Raw genomic sequence first — 17875 nt, forward strand, 5'->3', positions numbered from 1 at the left:
CATGTTCGTGGATGGATATCAATTGTGCCATTATGAATACTTTAAAACAAGACGTTCACATGTTGTCTGAAATGTTAATGTTGTGATTGGTTGTAAGTTGTCATGAAGGTGTTTGATTTATTAGTAATTCTTTGTTTTTAGTAGTATTGGTGATTTTTTTATTTAATATATTTTCTGAGGTTAAATTTTCACATATGTTGCTGATTATTGTAAAAATTAAAGTATTTGGATCAGTTTAACTATATTAATAAAATGTATTTAATACATAATGAATATGCAATTCATATTAGTGTAGCTTACCTACCATAAACTATCATTCACATGTTTTTAAAGCATTTTTTATGTACTGAACCTAACCAAATATTCACAAAATTTACAGTACCAATTTTAAATATAGCTAACATAACCACTGATAGAGTAAAATACTCCTTAACTTCATGAAATTACAAAATTCTTTGTTATGGAATGATATATATATAATAATAATTCAGATTTTGGTGATTCTGTAAAAAAAAAAATTTTTCCTCAAAAATGTATCCAACATTCATTTACTTACTTCTCGACATATTAACCAAAAAATTTTCAAGGTGGTATTGCAGTACTTCTACTAGTTTATTGTTAGTTCACCATTTTAATATTTGTTTAGGTTATGGCAGCTACATTATAGTAGGTGATTCCTTGCCAACGGTTTATTACATTTTTTGTAATGTAACTTCATACCTGCTAGTTAACAATAGGTTAAAACAAAATATCTTAAAGTAAAACTGAAATCACTCAAATTCCTTAATAATAAAGACTTAAATTTGGATGATTGTCATAATACTATATACCTAATAATTAACAACTTAATACACATATCATTTCTCCCCAATTATGGTGTATCAAATACCCCCATACTACATTAAATTAGAAAGGCTATATTTAAAAAGGATATAATTATAAATTATATCATTGCTTAAGAAACAACACCGCCTATGTGACAAAAAGCAAATTTTTCAGGAGAGCTTAAAAACCTGACCAATTGCAAACATAACAGGCTCAATAATGTGAGAAGATGCTAAATGCATGTGTTTCCATGGAAACAAAAAAAAAAAATATTACTTAGGCAGTGACAATAATATAAATGTTAAGATGAGAGCATTCTACATTAAAGGTTAGCTTTGCCAGTGAATTAAAATTGTGCATTACAAAAACAAATTATGCTAGATAAATTATTGAAGAGGTAATAATAATTTATAGTAATGTTACGACCGGGCTCGTAAAGGATAGCTCGATTAAAGATTTTACTACACAGTTTTATTTATTGCCACTACTTACTTCTCTAACAAATAATCTTCTAAAATGCCTAATAATCAATTACACTTAAAAATGTTTATTCCCCAGTCACTCGGTTGTTACACACCACACACCTTGCTGGGTCGCACCTCTGGCGCAACTCTCGCCGCAGCACCCCTCGTGGGTCTCCGCCGCGGGACTCCGCCGCCGTCGCACTTCCCTTCGCCGAGGACCCACTCGACGCCTCGCTCGGGACTTCGCTCGGAGCTCCGCTGCGCCCGCGACACTATCGCTCGGAACTGAACTCTCCGCCCTGGAACCTTCGTCCAGGGACTTCACCGCTCTATCGCCCCGGAAACTCCGCCGCGGGAGAACTCCTGACTAAACTCTCTTGTGAGGTCGGCGTCCTCTGCTTATATATCGGCCCAGGCGCCCTTCTAGAATTCACGAGCGTGACCGGGGCCGGTCGCGTCATTCCGTGCCGACCCGACGGCAGAGATCTCTCGAAACACGTGTCGGCGGCTCGCGTAACTCCGCAGCTGCCAGGTGTCAAGTGTCAGGTTATCGGTGCCGCGCGGTGAGCGGGGGGAAGGAGGGGGGGAAAGCGGCAACCCTTGTAATCTACAGATGCGCGCGGCATGTCTCATGTAGCGGCGGCCACGTGATGTCAGCCAGCTGTGCACCTGCACACATTCGTAACAGTAACAATGTTTTACTTACTCTGAATGCTGCAATTCAGTTATTTATTGATTCCTTCTAGAACATTTGCTGTTTGATCTTCAGAGCCATTCCATTTCAATTCAGGCAGGAGCATGTTAGATCACCATCTCAGATTATCTTTAAAAAATTACAGCAGTTACAACCAGTAAGAAGTGTGCTAAAAGGATTTTGCCCCAAAATTTGTTTTAACCATGTTGATAGGCTTTTGAAGTTGGTTCAAAATCAAAAAAGTTGGAAAAAAGCGTGTTTTTCTAATGAGTGGCATTTCAAAACTATTTAATGGATTCCATTAATATATATTTTTTATTTTTTACCTACCTATTATATTGAACTACAGAGTGGTATAGTTCCAATGAGCCCCATGACAATACCTTTTAAGGGTGGATAACTCAAGAATCTGAAAAAAGGTTTTAATTTTTTTGGACTTTCAAAAATTTTTTTTACAAGGAATAACCAATTAAAAATAAATGTGCCAATATGTAGACCTATTAAAGTATTGTTACAGAAAAAATTGTTTTTAATTCTATGATGTGCAGAATTATTAACATTTAACTTTAAATTTTGCAAAATTTGACAAAAGTGCCATTTTTGCTTGACAATTACTCAAAAACCCCATTTCTTATAAATCTGAAAATTTGTCAGTTTGTAGTCCTTACCTTTGTTAATAGTATGCACTTTGTTGGATAATGTGATTTTGGCTTTAAACATTTCTAGAATTTTTGAAATTTATCACATTTTCTAAGGACTGCACGTTCAATTACCTAACAAATATGTTTTGTTGGTCTCTAAATATGAGATTTAATTTGTAAATTGGGTAAACCTTGGAAATTACAAAAGGAGAGTCAGTGTATACAGTACGACGTTAACATAATATGCACATGTACATATATACACACATAATACATTTGATGCACTTTAACTGGCATGAAAACCTAAAGTTCAAAGTTAAATTGAAACTAACATATGTACCTATATCTAATTAATTAAATGTAGACTGCTTACCCTTCAGAGAATTTTTCTGTATTTCAAAAAAAAGTTGTTAACTCTAAATAACTGGTAAAAACAAATAAATTGTTAAAAATGGTATTTTCTTATTAGATCATTTAATCCAAAACAAATGTTATTCAAATAACCAATGCTAGTTTACTATTAGAAATATATGTATCTGACCGTCATAACTGAGATTAAAAAAAAAGTTTAGTTCGAGCTGATAAAAGGGTTGTTCTATCTTTGGCACTTTGTCATAAGGTTATATTTATTTTTATCGTATCCGTAAGAAAGGCTGTGAGTGTTTACATGAAAGCAGACATTTGTAACATGTTGTATGTCTTCAGGCTGCATGTAGAAGATGCCCCAGCCAGAGTTGTCGCTGCACTTTGTTCTTCGCAAGGGTGAGACGAGCGATACGTGCGCCCAGGACCTGCGTGATGCCTTCAAGGTGCGAACTGTTTGGTTTGTGTGGTGGAGTACATTAGCAGTGTTGTGTCGGAGGTGGGTCGCAGCGAGGCGTGCTCTCGGCACCGGGTGATGCAGGACAACACGACCCAGCAAAGTTGTGTATGAAATTTTTTAATTGATAAAAAAAACCTGTGCAACTCTGTGCCTTAGATTCGCTGTTTCATTAGTCATTCTTTGACAGTGCAACCTTTTTGAACTTTTCATATTTCTTAATGCCCAACAAATTTCTTCAAGTTTTCAATTATGTGAATTATAGACCAGTGTTCAGATAGTCTGTGTTAGAGACGTCACACTGGTTTGACATTATTTTAATTATTAATGTTTTTTGATTTCCAAATGCACTGCATTTATGCAAATCAGTAATATTAATTTGCAAGTATTTGTTTTATTTACTTAATTTTTCTGCAGACTCTACACATACTTGTCTAATGGGAGATGTATTAAATGCTTTATTTACTAAACTGTTAATAAAGTAGATTAACTAAAATGTTAGGCAAATAAATTTTTGTGCACAGTGCACACTATTAAATTTTTTAAAACTGTTGCCTAAACCAAAGATTATGAATTTAATTTAATAGTTTAATAGGCTAAATTAAATAATTCAATGAATTACATTTTAGTGTTGGGTGGTGAATTAGTATGCAATCAATTTTTTTTCAACATGCTTCCCTTTATATACTTAAGATTATAATCTGGTATAAATTATATTTCAGAAATTTTTAAAATTATAAATTAAGTTTCCAGGTGCAAAATGGTTTCACTGCGATGTAAGATATATCTTAATCATGAAACTTATCTCATGTGTATTTAACATTTAGATTTTAAGCTATCATGGTCTAACCTAAATGTGTGGGATGATCAAACACACAGTGTTTAAGCTACATATCACCTACAATGGCGTGGTTTGCACCCAGGTACCACGTTGCTTCCGGCAGGGCTCGGAGCCCCGGGAACAGTCTTGCTGCTTGTCTCTTGAATAGGCATTGCTGTTGTTGACCGAGAGTGGCCCAAAGTAATTCTAGGTGTATTTGATGGGATGCCGGGGTAGATACAGACATAAATTTCCTTGTAATTGAAGACATTTTTTTTGTTCATGTTAGCAATTTTTTTAATTTTTTAAGCTCGCTAATAAATTATTCGACACCATTAAATTAATCGAGGGAAATTGTGCTGTTATATACATAAAAATATGAGTAAAAACAAAGCCTTCAACAAGATAATGTGTAGGAAAGAGGTACATATTCAAAAAAGTAATTTTAAGGGGAAGCAAAGTATATTAATGGTGGAGTCATCTCAAATCTGTGCCATTTTGCTTCCCGGAGCAAAAGCCAAGCTATCACAACGATTGCCACTGACCTGCAGCATTGTTAAAACTGCAATTGGTAGAAAACTTTGTTTTCAGAGTTTTTCAGTAGTTCAAGTTTGTGTGAAGGGTTTTCATGATTGCTATTTTATGCATTCTCACATTTAAATCTTTTATGGTTTTTATTGAATTGCCACATACATGCTTCCCGGTGCAAGTAGTTCTCCCCGTTTTCATTGTAACCCTCACGGAGTTGTTCGCTCCACGCGGATACTTGTGACCTTCTCCTTCGTGCCGAAGGTTGGCAACATCCTCTCGAAACAACCGGTCTATTAAATACTCAATTTCACAATTGAATGAATAATTGAATTTACAAGCTAATGGAAACCATTCTCTGAGGCTTCGTATTAAAATGTTTAGTTTAATCTTGCAGTAAACAGCATTCTGTTGGTACATGAGACCTTACGTTAAGTACTGATGAAGCCTCATGACCTGTTCCTCCCGATGCTGACTGTTATGAGGCACCGAGTATAAATCGGGTAAGGTGTCTGAAGCATAAATAAAAATATAACAACGTATGGTCGGTCAGATTTCCAGCTAAGTGAGGCATGCTTAAAATTACTCTCATTCAAAGAGATAAAGAACTATGAAAATAATATTTAATCTATCTATACTCCTGTTTGTTGCTTGCATACTTTGTGTTAGAGAGCTTATTGCTATAAATATTTCTCATTTGGAGTCTTACAGTTTGTGTTTAGGCAGTGTCTTAATTTCTGGTTTCGGATTGTTAAAAGTTTGGAACTTTATAATTAGTAAAACTAGATTGAGTTTACTAATTTATATTGTATAGTAATTTTTACTTTGGTTTTAAATTTTTACCTTTACAAATTGAAGAATTTTGTATGCTTATCAGGCTCAGACATAACAAGATATAATCGCAACTTTAAAAATACCTATTATTTATTAGCCAGGAAAAATGTGTTTGAACAAACATGACATCAAAGATATCTTAAAAACATTTTGTTGGTATTCTAAAGCATTACAAAATTTGTTCTGTAGTAGGTCCTGGTTCTGTATATGTCATACCTATAACCCCCCCCCCACAAATCACTAAGGATGATCTTTAAGCAATAAAGAAGTTATTTTCTAAAATGATGTAGGAATATAATTACAAAATTCCCACAAATAAACCTTAAAGAGTTAGGTATTCTAGAATATTTTGCAATTGCGTTGTGATATTTAGATAAAAACAAATTACCCTGAGTTCCGAACTTGACCTTATCTGTAGCAAGTAGATAAGTAGAACAAAATTCCATGAAATCACTAACCCATGGAAGTGTCTAACAAGTAGTGGGTGGAGAACTGGTGCGACTGTGCGCAGGCTTGCGAGGAGCTGCAGCTACAGCCTGTCTGGCAGACGGAGGAGCAGTGTCGCGGCCAGAAGAGCAGCCGTAAGGACGTGTTCGTCCTGGACGTGTTCGAGGGAGAGCTGTTCTCGTCGCTCAAGACCCCGCTGTGTGTGTGAGTGCCGGCGCATCCAGCATGATTGCCATCTCCCAGCTGAAGCCAGTGCCTGCTTGGATACTCGCTGACTGCCGGCATTGCCTGCCTGGTCCCCAGCCTGCGTAGATACTGCCGCAGGACAGTACATCCAGGTCCTGTACCTGCATGGATACTCTCTGACTGCTGCCGGCACTACCTGCCTGGTTCCCAGCCTGCGTAGATACTGCCACAGGCCAGTACATTCAGGTCCTGTACCTGCATGGATACTCTCTGTCTGCTGCCGGCACTACCTGCCTGGTCCCCAGCCTGCTTAGATACTGCCACAGGCCAGTACATTCAGGTCCTGTACCTGCATGGATACTCTCTGACTGCTGCCGGCACTACCTGCCTGGTCCCCAGCCTGCATAGATACTGCCACAGGCCAGTACATTCAGGTCCTGTACCTGCATGGATACTCTCTGACTGCTGCCGGCACTACCTGCCTGGTCCCCAGCCTGCTTAGATACTGCCACAGGCCATAACATTCTGGTCCTGTACCTGCATGGATACTCTCTGACTGCTGCCGGCACTACCTGCCTGGTCCCCAGCCTGCATAGATACTGCCACAGGCCAGTACATTCAGGTCCTGTACCTGCATGGATACTCTCTGACTGCCGGCACAGCCTGCCTTGTCCCCAGCCTGCATAGATACTGCCACAGGACAGTACATTCAGGTCCTGTACCTGCATGGATACTCTCTGACTGCTGCCGGCACTACCTGCCTGGTCCCCAGCCTGCTTAGATACTGCCACAGGCCAGTACATTCAGGTCCTGTACCTGCATGGATACCTGCTGACTGCTGCCGGCACTACCTGCCTGGTCCCCAGCCTGCATAGATACTGCCACAGGCCAGTACATTCAGGTCCTGTACCTGCATGGATACTCTCTGACTGCTGCCGGCACTACCTGCCTGGTCCCCAGCCTGCTTAGATACTGCCACAGGCCAGTACATTCAGGTCCTGTACCTGCATGGATACTCTCTGACTGCTGCCGGCACTACCTGCCTGGTCCCCAGCCTGCATAGATACTGCCACAGGCCAGTACATTCAGGTCCTGTACCTGCATGGATACTCTCTGACTGCTGCCGGCACAGCCTGCCTTGTCCCCAGCCTGCATAGATACTGCCACAGGACAGTACATTCAGGTCCTGTACCTGCATGGATACTCTCTGACTGCTGCCGGCACTACCTGCCTGGTCCCCAGCCTGCATAGATACTGCCACAGGCCAGTACATTCAGGTCCTGTACCTGCATGGATACTCTCTGACTGCCGGCACAGCCTGCCTTGTCCCCAGCCTGCTTAGATACTGCCACAGGACAGTACATTCAGGTCCTGTACCTGCATGGATACTCTCTGACTGCTGCCGGCACTACCTGCCTGGTCCCCAGCCTGCTTAGATACTGCCACAGGCCAGTACATTCAGGTCCTGTACCTGCATGGATACTCTCTGACTGCTGCCGGCACTACCTGCCTGGTCCCCAGCCTGCATAGATACTGCCACAGGCCAGTACATTCAGGTCCTGTACCTGCATCGATACTCTCTGACTGCGGGCACTACCTGCCTGGTCCCCAGCCGGCACAGTTACTGCCACAGGCCAGTACATTCAGGTCCTGTACCTGCATGGATACTCTCTGACTGCCGGCACTACCTGCCTGGTCCCCAGCCGGCACAGTTACTGCCACAGGACAGTACATTCAGGTCCTGTACCTGCATGGATACTCTCTGACTGCTGCCGGCACTACCTGCCTGGTCCCCAGCCTGCTTAGATACTGCCACAGGCCAGTACATTCAGGTCCTGTACCTGCATGGATACTCTCTGACTGCTGCCGGCACTACCTGCCTGGTCCCCAGCCTGCTTAGATACTGCCACAGGCCAGTACATTCAGGTCCTGTACCTGCATGGATACTCTCTGACTGCTGCCGGCACTACCTGCCTGGTCCCCAGCCTGCATAGATACTGCCACAGGCCAGTACATTCAGGTCCTGTACCTGCATCGATACTCTCTGACTGCGGGCACTACCTGCCTGGTCCCCAGCCGGCACAGTTACTGCCACAGGCCAGTACATTCAGGTCCTGTACCTGCATGGATACTCTCTGACTGCCGGCACTACCTGCCTGGTCCCCAGCCGGCACAGTTACTGCCACAGGACAGTACATTCAGGTCCTGTACCTGCATGGATACTCTATGACTGCTGCCGGCACTACCTGCCTGGTCCCCAGCCTGCTTAGATACTGCCACAGGCCAGTACATTCAGGTCCTGTACCTGCATGGATACTCTCTGACTGCTGCCGGCACTACCTGCCTGGTCCCCAGCCTGCTTAGATACTGCCACAGGCCAGTACATTCAGGTCCTGTACCTGCATGGATACTCTCTGACTGCTGCCGGCACTACCTGCCTGGTCCCCAGCCTGCTTAGATACTGCCACAGGCCAGTACATTCAGGTCCTGTACCTGCATGGATACCTGCTGACTACCAGCACTACCTCCTGGTCCCCAGCCTGCGTAGATACTGCCACAGGCCAGTACATTCAGGTCCTGTACCTGCATGGATACCTGCTGACTACCAGCACTACCTGCCTGGTCCCCAGCCTTTTTAGATACTGCCACAGGCCAGTACATTCAGGTCCTGTACCTGCATGGATACTCTCTGACTGCCGGCACAGCCTGCCTTGTCCCCAGCCTGCGTAGATACTGCCACAGGCCAGTACATTTAGGTCCTGTACCTGCATGGATACCTGCTGACTACCAGCACTACCTGCCTGGTCCCCAGCCTGCGTAGATACTGCCACAGGCCAGTACATTCAGGTCCTGTACCTGCATGGATACCTGCTGACTACCAGCACTACCTGCCTGGTCCCCAGCCTGCGTAGATACTGCCACAGGCCAGTACATTCAGGTCCTGTACCTGCATGGATACCTGCTGACTACCAGCACTACCTGCCTGGTCCCCAGCCTGCGTAGATACTGCCACAGGCCAGTACATTCAGGTCCTGTACCTGCATGGATACCTGCTGACTACCAGCACTACCTGCCTGGTCCCCAGCCTGCGTAGATACTGCCACAGGCCAGTACATTCAGGTCCTGTACCTGCATGGATACCTGCTGACTACCAGCACGACCTGCCTGGTCCCCAGCCTGCGTAGATACTGCCACAGGCCAGTACATTCAGGTCCTGTACCTGCATGGATACCTGCTGACTACCAGCACTACCTGCCTGGTCCCCAGCCTGCGTAGATACTGCCACAGGCCAGTACATTCAGGTCCTGTACCTGCATGGATACCTGCTGACTACCAGCACTACCTGCCTGGTCCCCAGCCTGCGTAGATACTGCCACAGGCCAGTACATTCAGGTCCTGTACCTGCATGGATACCTGCTGACTACCAGCACTACCTGCCTGGTCCCCAGCCTGCGTAGATACTGCCACAGGACTGTACCTGCGTGGATACCTGCTGACTGCCGGCACTGCCTGCATGGTCTGGTACCTGCATGAATCTGCAGCATCTGGAAGGTGCTGGCTGGTGGTAAGTATCTACACAGGTATGGTGCCATGAAGGATGTACTGGCAGTCGGTGGTTTGATTTGATACATACAGAGTGAATTTTGGTAATGTTAGTACATTGGATTTAATTATCAGCCGAATATCTACTATAGCAGTGGACAAGCACATGATTTTGAAAGTGGGCATGTTTTTATAAACAGAAGAATGCATGAATGTTTTAATGCAAACGTGCAATTAAATGTGGCTGTGTGTATTGTGTTTTGCCTTGTAATTTGATGGTTAAACCATGGTACAAAAATTTACCCTTTCCACTTTGCTCTATTCATTTTTTGATGCTGTAAACTCCAAACTTAAGGTCAGGGCTAACAATCCATACCCATTACTGAGAGGGCTAAAATCTTCAAAATATGATCAGAAAGACTTTAATATCTTCAAAAATTATCATTCATAAATTTCCCTCCCTGATAGTGGTGTGTCAAACACACTTCAAATTCAAAAGATGCATGGCAAACAAAGATAGGATAATTAAGTTGAATAGTGCCCAAATAAAATATTAAAAAATATTTTTTTTTCATAATAAGATATGTTTGTTCTCTTTGACAAATATTAATAACAATCTAAGCCTAAGGTAGTATGCAGGGACCTGATTACAAATGCACATACAGAAATTTAAAGAATATAAAATCTCTCATATAATTCTGTCCAAAATAGGATTATACTTACAGCTTTATAATAGATACGACAAAATATCAGGACATAATTATAAATGAAAATGTGAAAACAGTGGAAAATTAAAAAAATTATTATTTTTTTTTTAAATAATCCTTGTAACTATACTCTGATCAAAAATAATAATACATAAATCCCTCACTTAGCAAGGCTAATGTGTTCCTAAAAATGTTTGTGTTATCTAAAATAACTTATTCTGAAGTATTAGTCTCCATAAATAGCAACTTATGTAGGGGCTCCAATCTATGAACTAAAACAAAACATATTGCAAGAAAAGGAAATAAATAATTTAATTTTTATTTTAAAGCTTTGATAACTAAAAAAAAGAAAATACATAATACAAAAAGAATTAGAAAATTAAAAATTATAGTAAACAATTTGATAAAAATAATAATGCCTATCCGGAGTGATCCATGAATTTTCATACGTTTGCTGAAATTTTCGGTTTGCTTCCCAACCACTGATTTTCTTCAGAAAAATATGTTAAACACTCTAGGTTTCCTTTAGTTCCACAAATGTTACCAATTCAAACTGATTTAAATCTGGTGACAGTGTTAGTAGGCGTATACAAAAGTTCATAAATTGTTTGTACATTGCTCCCCATCTGACTTGGCTACCAGCAGCATGACGTAACTCCGTCACCTCGATGTACTGTGGCCACACTTGAAATTTATAACCTCAAGTTATTTTCACTGCAGCAAAAATACATTAAAAAGTTGTTTAACATTGGGACGATGACTACTGCCGTAAAAATCCAAGTTTTCGAGTATTTGTGTGTTCATAGCCTACACATTTCATCTTGGCTGAGGGGAGAGTTAGAAGTTATTAATCAAAACTGGGACCATACTTTAAAATACGGAGCTGGAGGTTTTTGTAGAGTATTGGCTCTTCCATAAGCTTGGCATTTTGTCCTGAGGACTGAGGACACCTCAGAGCGGCAGACCGTGTGCCTGATCCCTTCTTGCGGCACACAGCGTGCCAGCCAACCACACGCCTCGCTTCTCAGCTGTTTCCGTGATGTCACAGCCGTGCTCGCGCATTGAAAACAAGAGCAAGCATGGTTTATAGGCTTGTAACCAAACTATAATTCAACAACAAAAGATAATTAAATCAAATAATAACTAAGTTAATTTCCTAAATAAAAAAAAATTTAAATAATAAAATTTATATACATTTTTCTTTCAAATAAAAATTAAATTAAATGTTAAACTAAAATAAAAGTTACCAACTTAGTAAGAAAAATAAACTCTGAAAAAGTTACCAGGGGATTGGAAACACGTTTAGTTTTGTTGATGTCATTGTCTCGCCTTTCCTACTGGCTGTAATGAAGTTTTACTTAAAAAACTGGAAAAAATCAAATGATAGAGACTAGAGTTTTGTGTGCAAAAAGAAAAAAACAAAGCACACTCGTCGCTGCGCTATCCTATTGTAAACTAAGAACAACTGAGAGTTGGTCAGACAAATTGACCGGAGATAGATCGCCACAAACATTCCAAGAGAAATTCATTGTGGAGTGAAAGTAGTGTCCCAGTGTTGAGAACTAGCGGCTCCCAAGTGGTTCGTCTGCAGATGAGTACATCCCGTCAGATAACTCGTGGCAACGCCGTGTGTTCCATCTCCTGTTCCACGTATCCTGCTCAGCGCAGTGGTCACACGCCTGTGGTGACGAGTCATCCACCAGACATGACTACTTGTGCTCCAACAGCACTGAAGCACACAGGTGACCTTGACATTGTCCCGGGATGCGCCCTTCTGAGCCCGATGTGCCACCACCTCCCCCCTTGCACCACCACCCTCTACGACCGCCCGCCGAAGTGTGAGTGTGCGTGCGTCGGCCCGCTCCCACCGGTGTGACGTCAGTGCTCCGCTCCCGAGAGTTGCCGAGCGAGGACGAACGGGCAGTGAGTCACGAGCGCTGCTAGAGGAAGGAGCTTCATGCACCTGTTATCGTTCTCGGAGGTATTCAGTGCTACAGGGGGAAACAGGCCTCGCCACACACGGGCTACGTCACGGCCCTGGGAACAGAGCAGCCGGGTCCACATGCCCGTTATACATGTGGTGGCGCCCTAGGCTTCGACGGACACTTCAACCCCTCTGTGACCTGTGCAGCGAGAGAGAGAGAGAGGGGGTGTGCTGTGCTCAGCAGGATCGTGGGCGCGCGCTGCCTGCTGACATGCCTGCGCAGGAACATCAGCATCCCGGACACGAGCCTGCCCGTCTACACGGCGGCCATGCACGGGCTGTCTGTCACCACCACGCAGCTGGACTCCGACCTCAAGGTACAGGGCCCTTCACACACGCTCGGACATTCTTACTACTGCACACAACATTTCTGATAAGGGCTGTGCGAGGATAATTTTTTTTATCTCAGTTTTCACTGATGAGGAAGACAGTCGACTACCGGTGAAAGGTTTGTTACCTCGGAAAATTCCATAGCTACGACTTGGAGAGCTTGAGTAGGTGTGTAATAGCACATCCTTTAACCACACACTATTGTGAATATCATTTAGCAAGCAATCAACTGCCACTGTTAACGTAAATTGACAAAATTTGTAAAACGGTATCTGTGATACTTATATTAACTTATGTGCTTATTTGAAAGATGGACACATTACCACTTTTCATGAAAATGCTTAAAACAAGCTTTTGCTCAAATACTTGAACACTATGGCATAATTGTTCCCTCTATAAAATGTGTTAGTACACTGCATCAAATAAACACAAATGGTCTTAAAATTTAGTTGGAAGAATCTTGCTAGACATGTGTATTACTGTTAATTTGAAAAAGGAGCCTAATTGATGCTGATGTAAGCAGGTGTCCAAACCAGCTAGTGCGAGGCTTGCTCTGTCTGATCGGGAGGAACAACTGGCTGTAATGCATTTCTGTTTGTTCTCTTTCCGGGTTGCATAGACGTAAGACTTGTTCTGTAGGTAACACAATATCAAAGGGAAAAAGAGGAGAAACTAAAGCAAGTATAACTCGATACATGCTTGGATAAAAGGGGCAAGCATTATTTTCTGTCCTTGCAATGTGAGGTGACCCTTTTGTTTGTGTCGGTCAGAGCAGATGATTGCTGGACTGTCGGAACTTCGGAACTCCAGACGATAGTCGATGCACTAGGAGGCGAGGATTGGTGTGGATACAGTTGGTTGGTCGGTCGGTTGCAGACTGTGTGCTACCAAATAATATTCAGGAGAAATAATTTGCTATATTTTTATTAGAGTTGTGCCAATAAAAATAGGCAGAAGCCAATTTTGCTAATATTTAGTTGAATCGGCATTTTTGCCGGTTTATGATATGCTTGTTGATCCTTCACTGATATTATTGAAAAATGAAAGTGCCCGTCATAACCTAAAAATCTGCCATTACACTTTTCATTTTTCTTGCTACTATATACTTTGAACATAATTTCTTAGCTATGTATGCCAGCGGTACATATCAAACTTAAACACCCTCTGTTTTAATAACGTTCTTGAATCTAATAAATTGTAAATAATTATATCTCCTGCATGGTAAAGTTAGATAAGAACAAAAACTTGCTTAATTTAGAGCATGGCTACCACAATAAACAATGGACAGATCAATCGGATTTTGTGGGTTTTTCTTAATAGTATTGGTTTGGTCCATCTTTCATTAATTCTACATATCTCCAGAATTTGACAGTAACGTTATGCAGGGATACACTACACCTCTAATCTCACACAACTTAAGTGGCGTGCTAGCTGGTATAACAGTTTGGTAATTACACCAGCAGCATCTCGACTGACGCCAACAAGGGAGGAGAGATTTGAGGTCATAAACTTTACAGACAATCCTCACAGTTATTTTGGGATAAAACCAAACCTGAGGTAAAAGTGATTAAAGCCTGTGCTTTGAATGTAATACAAGTTTGATCGATATTGAATGTATGCATGTCCAGTCCACACTAGGCACGTTAGTCACCAAGTATAAGAATATTGTGTTGACAATTTACAAATTTGTCTTGAAGATCTTAATAATAGTATGCACCATTAGTTGTAATGTTTTTTTTTGAGAAAAGGGGGGGGGGGGGGGGGGGCGGCAAAATAAATATTACCAAGCATTAGGAAATTTATTTGTATGGATTAATTTTAATCCAGACAGCTTCAATTTCTAGATAATCAGAACCGTAAGTTGGCAAAACAGATTAAAAATTTTTGTTCATTGACAGCAATCGGGGTAACATTGTCCCAGCTTTTCTTCAGTGTAAATTCTTTCACATTACTTCATGATTTTCTGAACCAGTAAACTGCATCGTTTAAGTTAATTTTATTAAGGTTCTCGACAACTGATACAGTTTCCTAGGCTCTCGAGCTGGTGTTTCAACATTCTTTGCTGGGAAAGGCACTTTGGCTCGGCTCGGATGAAACAAGACCTCTTGATCAAAACTCTTTTGATCGAGACTACTCTAACTTCTCTAATTAGAATGTTTGAATTTTTACAATTGTAACGTTGGTCGCTTCATGAGGGCCTACATGCTGCTGTGTGTGTGGCTGGGAGCGTGTGTGCGTGTGCGCAGGCGGAGGTCCGTCAGCTGGTCGCCAACATGGGCGGCGTGTTCTGCAACAGCCTGCGCGGCTGCGTCACGCACGTCGTCGTGGGGAACGTCATCAGCGTCAAGTGCGAGGTACGTGTTCCTGCCCCGTCCGCTCTGCTTCGTCGTGTCACGGCTCCTCTTTGTTCGGACGTTCAGAGTTAAGGATGTACGTGGAGCGATGCGTCGGTTATACGCTTTTACCGGTTTTTGGTTTGGTTTCAAGGGTTTCGGTCCTTTGGCTTTAGGTTTACCTCCACATAATTTCCTGTCACATCAAAGATACGTCCTAGTAAATGGTGTGTGTATTTTTTTTAAAATTACTTATTATATCTGTCTCCCACTAGAACAAAATCCGATCACAAACAAGTCACCCACTCCCTAGTAGCACAGTTGCTTCTGTCACTAGATGCTGGATCAGACTGTACCGACATGCTGTGGTGCAGCGATATCTCGTAATACATTTTAACAGCTTTTTTTTTATTAGGTCAGTACTGAATTTTGGCACACCAATAAAAAATTTATTGAGAAAAATATACTACTTTTATTTGTTCACAAGAGATTAAGTATATTAAAAAAAAAAATTGATAATAACTAGTATGGCAGTAACAACACACCAAAGCAATTGCAAATAATGTGTTTACTAAAATGGTGAGGCATGTAACCCCCAAGATAAGAGGTCCATGTAGAATACATTAACTTTGATTTATAAGTGATGTATGACTGCAAAATAGTAGATATAGCTATAGTTAAACTGTATTAGACAAATCTAAATCATGTTTGTTCATTTTTAAGGTAAGTGTTAAAAGTTTATTGAAACTATGTTGCAGTGTTTTTCCAAAAGATTTCTATTTATTTGAAATGATCATCCCTCTCCTAAAGAAAAGAGGGACAACACATGGTTAGAATATGGGCCCAAAGAACTCCTGTTTACATTAGGCAACTTGGAAGTATGCTGTCTCTTCACTTCCAGTAGGTTATCTCTCCATGTGGCAGTCACTGTGTTACTGGGAAGTATGCTGTGTTCTCCGAGGAACAGAACTGATGGGCCTTGGTCGTTGCAGGACTCCAAGAAGAAGAAGGTGCGGCTGATGAGCGTGGAGTGGGTGCGTGCCGTGTGGGAGGCGAGTCTCTCGCGTGACGTGCTCGCCACGGACGAGGAGTTCGAGCGGTACCGCTGTCCCTTGTTCCACGGCGTGGTTGCCACCTGCACCAAGCTGCGCACCGCGGAGAAGAAGGAGCTGGCTGCGCTCATCTGCGATCACGGTCCGTGCCTCGGCTCCACGGGCAGCGGTCACGGGTGTTCGCTCCCGGCACGACCGCCGAGTGCCGTGTGGTTAGGAGCCCTCTGTCCTCATGCATACAGTCTTGTGACGTGTGCTGCACTGTCGCTCACAGACTGGCCTCCTAGGCCCTGGAGTCTTTCTCAACCACAGCCATTACAGATTTTCAGTTGATTAATTTTTGACGTGATAACGTCTTATAAATCGATGAAAGCCGGCTGCACGCATGAAAAAGCATGATTCATAGTCACGTTCCACCTGAGCTGAGCGTGCAAGAACCGGCCAACCACCGTGCGAGAAAATCTTCTATAATATCAAACAGGTTAAGGCGGGGTTTTTAAAAGCAGCAATTAAAAAAATTTGATGTGACGTTATCACGTAAAATTATCATCCGTCATCCGATTTAACAGACAACCCCCTTTTTCCTTAATTAAAAATTTTAACCCACATAGGTGAATCAAATAAGGATAGTGATAATACAGTCCTTGCACTAGAACCCCGGTTTTACGTATGCCAACGGTTCCATGGATTGCTTTCGTAAAACCACAAACGTCGTAAAATTGGTGGCGGTGGCGGCCCAGTTTGACTCTCTCACCCCCCCCCCCCCCCCCCCCCCCCTCCTTCGCTGAGGTATACCAATTTAGTAAACACGTATTTTGCTTTCTTTCCCCCCCCCCTGCTTATTTTGCCACCACTGATACTTTTCCGCCCAAAGACATGCCAGTATCTAATCTTTACGAAGGAATGAAAAGAGCAACAGAAGCACTACTGGTTAGACAAGACTTGCCCAGGGCCTGGTTGATAAGCCTTGCATTTATACATGCTTCCCCTTATCATCTTATAAGTTAATCTTTAGCAGCTCACCATTAAAAATACCCTGGGAAATACCTGGGAATTTTGGAAAGCCATTGGGACTGAGCTTAGTTGAAAAACTGCTCATCATCCCTACAAACTGTGTCACATGCCATTTTTGAGTGCTGTTTGCTGGCGAACCCCCCCAGTGGATGTGAGGAATGCTACATGTGTCAAGATTATTGCCGCCGATTAGCCGTAGGGGGAGGAAGTTGCTACACAATTTATTCATGTGGAGTTAGGCTTGACTCCCCCCTGCGTGGATATGCTAGAACTTACCGGCACGCTCTCAATGGCGGGCATGCTATGTTACTGCTTGTGGGGTCTTGAGGCGCCCCACACACCTCCGTCTCTGTCCTGGAAAACTTGTGGTCGAGAATTGAGTGCAACGAGTCAGGTGAATATTAAGTTTTATTGCCCCGACACGTACACTGACAATACGTACCTAAAACAGCAAGTAGTCCAGCTTTCATGCTAACCAGGACACCGTGTGGACTGGCTCCGAAAGTGCAAGCTCGCAGAATAATACTAAACGCTCTGGGGAGCTTAAATTAGTTAAGTTACACAGTCTGCCGTCGGGGTAGGCCTCAAAGGTTAATTTAAAAAGAAGTTTAAAATAATTACGACGGCGGATGATAACGGATCAGTTGAGAGCA

At 42.4% G+C, this 17875-nt stretch overlaps 1 protein-coding gene across 6 annotated transcripts in view; it reads left to right on the forward strand.

The window, feature by feature from the left end:
* The window catches only part of LOC134530802 (DNA topoisomerase 2-binding protein 1-A), a 106284-nt gene that overhangs the window by 1623 nt on the left and 86786 nt on the right, over positions 1-17875 (forward strand). For 5 of the 6 annotated variants that reach the window (XR_010074873.1, XM_063366025.1, XM_063366016.1 and 2 more), the window contains exons 2-6: positions 3330-3433; positions 6138-6277; positions 12675-12810; positions 15070-15177; positions 16149-16350. Coding sequence is in view for 5 of the 6 variants with exons in the window: in XM_063366025.1 (XP_063222095.1) it covers positions 3344-3433; positions 6138-6277; positions 12675-12810; positions 15070-15177; positions 16149-16350 (676 nt within the window). In the remaining variant the exon portion in view is untranslated. The remainder of the gene's footprint in view (positions 1-3329; positions 3434-6137; positions 6278-12674; positions 12811-15069; positions 15178-16148; positions 16351-17875) is intronic. The other variant, XM_063366048.1, reaches the window with a different exon arrangement.

Source organism: Bacillus rossius, chromosome 1, assembly GCF_032445375.1.
Source record: "Bacillus rossius redtenbacheri isolate Brsri chromosome 1, Brsri_v3, whole genome shotgun sequence".
NCBI lineage: Eukaryota > Metazoa > Arthropoda > Insecta > Phasmatodea > Bacillidae > Bacillus > Bacillus rossius.